This window comes from Artemia sp. Qi Xiang Cuo, chromosome 1 (genome assembly GCF_049724085.1).
Source record: "Artemia sp. Qi Xiang Cuo chromosome 1, ASM4972408v1, whole genome shotgun sequence".
Taxonomy (NCBI): Eukaryota; Metazoa; Arthropoda; class Branchiopoda; order Anostraca; family Artemiidae; genus Artemia; species Artemia sp. Qi Xiang Cuo.
In genome coordinates, this window is record NC_142794.1 from 36,628,767 (window position 1) to 36,635,997 (window position 7,231).

Here is a 7,231-nt window from a genome sequence, read left to right on the forward strand (position 1 = left end):
CTGAGGACCAAAGGTGTTTGAAAACTTAGGCACTTCTCAATTATTAACCTAAGAGTGAAAATTTGGTCAACACATCCTCTACCTTTTCTAAAACCGCACTGCTCTTCTCTTAAAACTTTGTCTACGGCATCTCTCAGTCTAAAAAGTATCATATTACTAAGCAATTTGCTACCTACAGAGACAAGACTAGTGCCTCGATAATTACTACACTCACTTTTATCACCTTTCTTATAAAGTGGCTTAATTAAGGTTTTCCTAAAATCGTTAGGTACTTCCCCCTTTTCAAAAATCATATTCATAATCTCCAATAAATTATTTCTAACCTCAGAGCCACCATATTTAAGAAACTCGTTTACTACCCTATCAGCACCTGGAGCCTTATTATTCTTTAATCCTTTTAGTACTGTTGCTAATTCCTCCTCACAAAACAAATCTTCCTTCACATCCGAGGTATCAAACTTTTTCATTTTCCTCTATATTTTTTCCTGCAACTCTATCTCGGTTAAGCAAGTTCTCAAAATGTTCGGCCCATCTCGCTTTAGCTTTTTCCTTATCGCTAATTGCCACCCCATTCCTATCTTTAACTGGGACAAGTCCGGATTTACTACTACCTCTCAATTTGTTAAGGTGCCAGTACAATATTTTACTATTATGCCGTCTAGCTGCATCTTCTAAATCCTCGGCAATTTTATCCATGGCCTCCACTTCACACCTCCTTAGTTCATATTTCAATGCTTTCTCCACTTTCTTTACATTTCTTTTGTTTCCATGCGATCTATCACTCAGATAATTCTTGTACAAGTCCTTTCTCCTTTCTATTAAACATAAAGCTTTTTCACTAATATTCTTTGCTGCAGTTCTAGCTTTCTTCCCTAATACACCTTCAGCAACTTCACAAATTATTTTTCTAAAATTATTCCAACCATCTTCCACATTATCAAATTTTAAACTCGGCTCCTTTGTAATTAGGGATAATAAGATAAATAAAGCAATTTACATTTTTGACCGTCTTTCCGATGAATAATACAACCGTCCGTATATTCATTGGCTAGGGTTCAACATCCGCTTTCGTCTAAGGAGATTCGTTCCTAAGTAGATTCGTATAATTGTAAGTAGATCCGTCTAAGAAGATTTGTATAATTCGAAGTAGATTCGTTTAACGCTTTGGTAGCTTCTGTCTCTTTCCAAATACTTTCTAACTGTATGTTCAGCTTGTCAATCAATGGTCAAATCTTGAATAGCATGTCCTCATGCCCTTTGGGTATTGTATGGTTGTCATTGAGATGGATAAATCTTCGGATTTGGCAGAATCTATCTCTAGTCGTGCTCTTACAGATAGCTGGGATCTGCATATCGTCAGAGCTCTAGTCAGTACATTTTCGTTTCTGGGAGTATATGATATGACGTGATTATGTTGATGCTTAAGCAACCCAAGAGTTCAGGCATGGTTAGGGGTTTAGATGTCTTGTAGGAGTCTAATTTACCCATCTTTTGCTGAGAGTACATGTTATTTTGCTCAAAAATCTATTCCTGTGTGTCAGAGGGTGGCGTATCAAACCAGTGTTGGTAAATTATCGGGATATAGCTCACTTCAAGAGATTTGCCGTTCTAGTGCCCCTGTTAAATAGCAAGAGGTCAAGATTTTGTCATTTTTCCCGCGAAACAACAATCCTGGTCCAAAGAGGGTGAAAATGCTATCAAGCGAAATGCCTGAGCTAGGCAATCAATTCAGAGCAATCGAAACAGTTCGTGAAAAGTCTCACAGTTTCAGGGACCTGAAAAGTTGCTAGTGTCCCCTAAACGCCTGTGAAGTACATAAAGAAAAAAAACATTATTGTAACCCGATTAATGCTTGTGTTTGAGAAAGATAGAGGGGAAAGGGGGGGGGTGAGTATTTTATGTCACTAAAAAATGTATTCTTGGGCCCATATTTACACATCCGTGTTAATTTTCGTAAGAAAATTCCTGTCCCACAACCAATGGAAGAAGTCAGTTAATGTGGTACAATCATCAAATAGGCCACTTTCTTCCAAAAACGCTTCCATTGTTGGGGCTGCCAGAATTCGTTTCTTCCATTTGGGCACAAACGTATCGAAAGAAGAATCTCCGTTTGCAGTTAATGTGACAATAGAAGAGATAGAAGCACCAGTTATGTTAAGCTTTTATGGTAAGCTTTGCGAAGCTCTTGCAGAACTTAGGACCAACTGTAAATGCCAGTAGTATGCTTTGAGATCGACTGTTGGTGATTAAGTTTGAGTTAGGTGGCGCTGTGCCACTTTCTGGTTCGTCAAAACCAATATCCAATAATTGAAGTGCATCCACCCTTTCAATGGCGAGGCCAGACTGAAGCAAGACACCTAGAATATGGGAGAGCTCGCAGTCTGACTCTTAAGTCGGTATCGGAGTCATAATCAGAGGACAATTCATCTAGTAAAGTTAGAAGGTCTCCTGGGGCTACCTTCTTATTGTTAAAAAAAAACATTCTGTAACAAAACAAAGGTATGGGCACAGGGCCTACGGATCTTTCTTGTACATACGCCAGGAAAGCCTGGTAATAATGTACACAATAATAAAGATAATAGACGATATTATAAATTAATTTTAAGAAATAAAATAAAGAAATAATATATGTATAATTAGTAACATGTAAATATAGCCTATATTTAAAAAAGTAAAAATGAATAAAAATTAAGTAAAAAAAAAATATACTGTAGTGGAATCAAAGGCAGCGCAATCGCGCTGCCTAAGTAAAGAACGATGTTGACACAATGTATTATTTATTTTTTGGTTCTAGACCAGGGCACTTCGTATCGAAGGAATCGTCGTAGAAACTTCGAAAAGGGCTCATTCGATTAGAAATTGGAGTGGCTAGGGCCTTTTTTAATAGTCGAAAGCGATTGCAAGGCAATTAACACCCATTCCACGCCCACCTTTTCCCCAAACACATCCAATCAAAATTTTGAGATAGCCATTTTGTTCAGCCAAGTTGATTTCCAGATAGAAATTATGTTTTTGAGGAGGACTCTCTCCCGCAGCCCTCAGGGCAAGGGTTGTAAGTTATGCCCTGGGGGTATATAAGATTTTTACAGAAAGAATTGTCGTAGAAACTTCAAAAAAGGCTCATTCGATTGGAAATTCAAAGGGCTAGTGCTCTTTTTAATAGTCAAAAGTGATTGGAGGGCAACTAACCCCCCTCTCACGCCCATCTTTTCTCCAAACACATCCAATCAAAACTCTGAGGTAGCCATTTTGTTCAACGTAGTTGAAAGTTCTGAAAATTAGGTCTTTGAGGGTGAAAACCCCCCACAGCCCTCAGAGCAAGGGTTATAAGTTAAGCCCTGGGGGCACATAACGTTTTCATAGAAAACGTTGTCGTAGAAACTTCAAAAGGGGCTCATTCGATTTGAAATTGAAATGGCTAGTTCACTTTTTAATAGTCGAAAGTGATTGGAAGGCAAATAACACCCTTTCCATGCCCACCATTTATCCAAACACATCCAGTCAAAGTTTTAAGATAGCCATTTTGTTCAACCTTGTTGAAAATTCTGGATATTAGGTCTTTGAGGATGATAACCACCTCAGAGTCCTCAGGGCAAGGGTTATAAGTTATTACCTCGGGGGCATATAAGGTTTTTATTGACAGCTTTGTTCTAGAAACTTGAAAAGGGGCACATTTGATTGGAAATTCAAAGGGCTAGTGCCCTTTTTAAAAGTCGAAAGTAATTGGAGGTCAACTAAACCCCCCCCCCACAGCCCTCAGGGCAAGGGTTGTCAGTTATGCCCTGGGGGCATACACGGTTTTTAGAGAAAGCTTGTAGAAACTTCAAAAAGGGCTCGTTCGATTGGAAACGAACGAGTCTTTGAGGATGACAACCCTTCCCCCATATATCTCAGGACAAGGGTTGTAAGTTATGCCCTTGTGGTATATAAGATTTTTATAGAAAGTTTTGTCGTAGCTGCTTCAAAAAGGGCTCATTCGATTGGAAATTGAGAGACCAGGTGCCTTTTTCAAAGTGATCAGAGGGGAAATTTTGATATAGCCATGTTGTTCAGCCCATCAGAAAGGTCTGGAAATTATGTCTGAGGATAACAAATTCCCCCAGCCCTAAGGGAAAGGGTTGTAAGTTATGCCATGGGGACAAATAGGGTTTTTATAGAAAGTGTGATCATATAAACTTCGGAGGGGGCTCATTGGAATGGTGATCAGAGGGTGGCTACCCTCTCCACCTTACACTCTCGTCGTATTGTCTCGAAATACACTTAATAGAAATTCTGAGATAGCCATTCTATTCAAAATAGCGTAAATATCATGTAACATGGCTTTTGGGGTTGAAACAAATCCCAGAGTTTAGGGGCAAGGGTTGTAAGTTATGCCCAGAGACAAGAAAAGATATTAAAACAACCTTGATGAATAATAAGGGCAATTAATAAAAAAATAGATAATAAGACCACCCAAGCAGAGGACTTCTGCGCAGGGGCAGACTCCTAGAAATTGGGAAGGGGGAGGCTAAATGTACTTAAAAATCTAGGGTAGATATCTCGTAGGTTTCTCTTGTTTTTTAATGAAATGCCAAAAACATTGTTTTTCAAAGAAAATATAAAAAAAAATGTATGTTAAGACGAAAATCAAATCTAAGGGCCCTTCTCCCTCCGCCACTCAGACATCTCCCTGTGTATTAGCTAGTTTCAAAGATCGTATGTCCCCAATTTTTGCAAAAACTGATCAAAAACACAGTTTACTCAACAAGTACTGTTACTGACTGACGGGACCGCAGGGTCTAAGAGAAAAATAGCCCTGTTATGACGGACCTAAAAGAAATGGCCAAATTTTATGCTACCTTAACTACAAATCAGTGTTTGTTAAATTAGAGGAGAAGGGTCATGTTTACCTACCTATATCAGAACAGCCAAAACGCTTAATTGCAAAATAGGATATCTTCGTGTCTAACTTTCTTATATATGACACACTTACCGACTGTGTTATACAATTTGTATCCAATTTTAGGGGGAATGGACATATAAATCTAATCGTCTCTTAACGGAGTATCCGACGGTATCTTTAAAATCTTGCCATTTTTACTCTGAGGTACCAAACACAGCTTTTGTTCAGCCGGGGCCTATAAATTCCGTCAGTCCCGAAAGGGTGTATTAATATGCTCTAGGAAAAAACACTCATGGTAAACTTTTATTGTGATATCTATTGTATAGTGAAAATGCTCAATTAACGCTTTTATTGTTTGATAAGTTAACGTATCTTAATGGGGGAATTCGGAAGCTTTATCGGAAATATAGATTTTGACATACTTATGGCAAAATTCAAAATTTTTCGAGGGACCTGAGTTTTTTTTGTGGGGGGAGTGGGTTTCTGAAAATTTAAACATTTTTGGGGAACCCAGTTTGAAAAATTATGTGTAGGCTATTGTATTCACAGAACTTTTCCGGATAAAAAATATCATTGTGAGATATGAGGAAAGTGTATTTTTTGAAAATAAAAAGCTTTGTAGCTTTGTTCATTTTAAATAATGTCCTGTAGTGGGAAAGTGAGATTGGTCTCTGGTTCCCGGTGACCCAGGGTTCGAACTTTCCTGCAGCGACCTGCTGCAAGGCCCGGAATCAAATTACGGTGATTAGATTATGCGATAGCGTGTCCATAAGAATACAAACAAAAGACGAAGAATTTAAATCAATAACAAGAGAATTGTATTTTATTTTACTTGATGAATATTTTTTTCCAGAAGGCAAGAAAGACAAGCGTGATGAAGGCGCTGAAGGAGCTGTTGCTGAGAAGGCCACTGGGAAGATCACAGCATAGACTAGTATGAGCAAATAGTTTACTCTTGTTCTTTTCCCAAGTGATGATGTATCTCTTCTGGTGTTTGAGACGATTATCTGAGAATGTGTTCTTCATTTGATTTATCTTTCTGATTATTCTTTGTCCATTTAATTACTTGGCATCCATATATCTTGTCATAAATATAAGTGTTTCTAAAACGACATTTTGGTAATTTGAAGTATATAGGGAAGGTGGTCCATATTGAGCAACTTTTTTTCTTTAATTAAGTTTACTTGCAACCAGTTACATATTTTGTAGCTTTCTTTATATCATGCAGTAATATCTAGTGAATAGTTTTTATGAGTACATTTACGACTTTTAGCCGTTACCCTAGCTGATGGAAACTTCTCATGGTCTTCTATGTACCATCTGGCAGGGAGTGGTCCAAATTTAGCCAGCCTATGGCCCATACTTGGCCACTGAAAGACGCATGCAAGTATTAATTAGTTTAATGAACAAAGCTGAAGAAAACTAAATATAAAAACTGAAACCTTTTATGGTCATACCAATCTTCAAAAAAGAGGACACAGGATGGTCTTGATAATGTCCCTTTTGCAGGGACTGGGTTGGAGATCATCTTAAAAATATCCTCGCGAGGATAGATTATGGGATCTTCCTTTTCAGGCCACTTCCATTTACGTATCATAATCACCCTCTGCAATAGTATCAAATACTTCGTCCTCTGCAGGCTGTTCGTTTTCTTCCTTTCCTAGGTGAAGAGATGAGTCATCGCTGTCATCATTCGTTGAAAAACTTTGATTGCTCTCCAGATCATATTGCAATATTTTTGTTCACCACTACTTGCTGGACTGCTTTTAGCCTTGCAACTTTGATTCTTTTCCCCATTTTTGCTTTTTTCTCAGCTTCAATTTGTTTTTAACTGGAGTATCAGTCAATACTTCTGTTGAGCGACACTTCCTTCCCCAGGTAGATTGTTTCCTATGAACAGCTTTTGTAAAAGTTCTGACTTGCTCTGGAGTGATAATGAAAGAGAAAAGTTGCTCACTGTCAGTGAAACCTGTAATACCCACTTTCGGATATGCATACTTGGGCAGCCCTTGAGGTTGGTCTTTGTCATTTTCATTAGTCATATGATCAGACAACACGCTTGGTCTGTCACTTACATACGATGAAAAAAATCTTCCTCGGTAAAGACGTCCGGGTTGAAAAGCCAAATTCTAGATTTGGCAAATCCACTCTGGACATTGGAGGGGGTGAATGCACGTGGGAAGGATATACCAACCAATCCTGCTATATTGCAGATCTCAACCGTTTTCCCTGGACTGTTTAGCATCCAATTATCCATCGCTCTGTTGTAGTGAGCTTTGAATGGGGAAAAAACACTGACATCTAGTGGTTGTAGCCTATGGCTACTATTAGGAGGAATGGTAAGAAGGA

At 38.4% G+C, this 7,231-nt stretch overlaps 1 protein-coding gene across 2 annotated transcripts in view; it reads left to right on the forward strand.

The window, feature by feature from the left end:
• Positions 1 to 5,994, forward strand: part of Zn72D (Zinc-finger protein 72D) — a 107,813-nt gene extending 101,819 nt beyond the window's left edge. The window contains exon 16 of one of the 2 annotated variants that reach the window (XM_089100543.1): positions 5,736 to 5,994. In XM_089100543.1, the coding sequence (XP_088956669.1) occupies positions 5,736 to 5,812 (77 nt within the window). In that variant the 3' untranslated portion in view covers positions 5,813 to 5,994. The remainder of the gene's footprint in view (positions 1 to 5,735) is intronic. The other variant, XM_089100593.1, reaches the window with a different exon arrangement.
• The last annotated feature ends 1,237 nt before the right edge of the window (positions 5,995 to 7,231 follow it).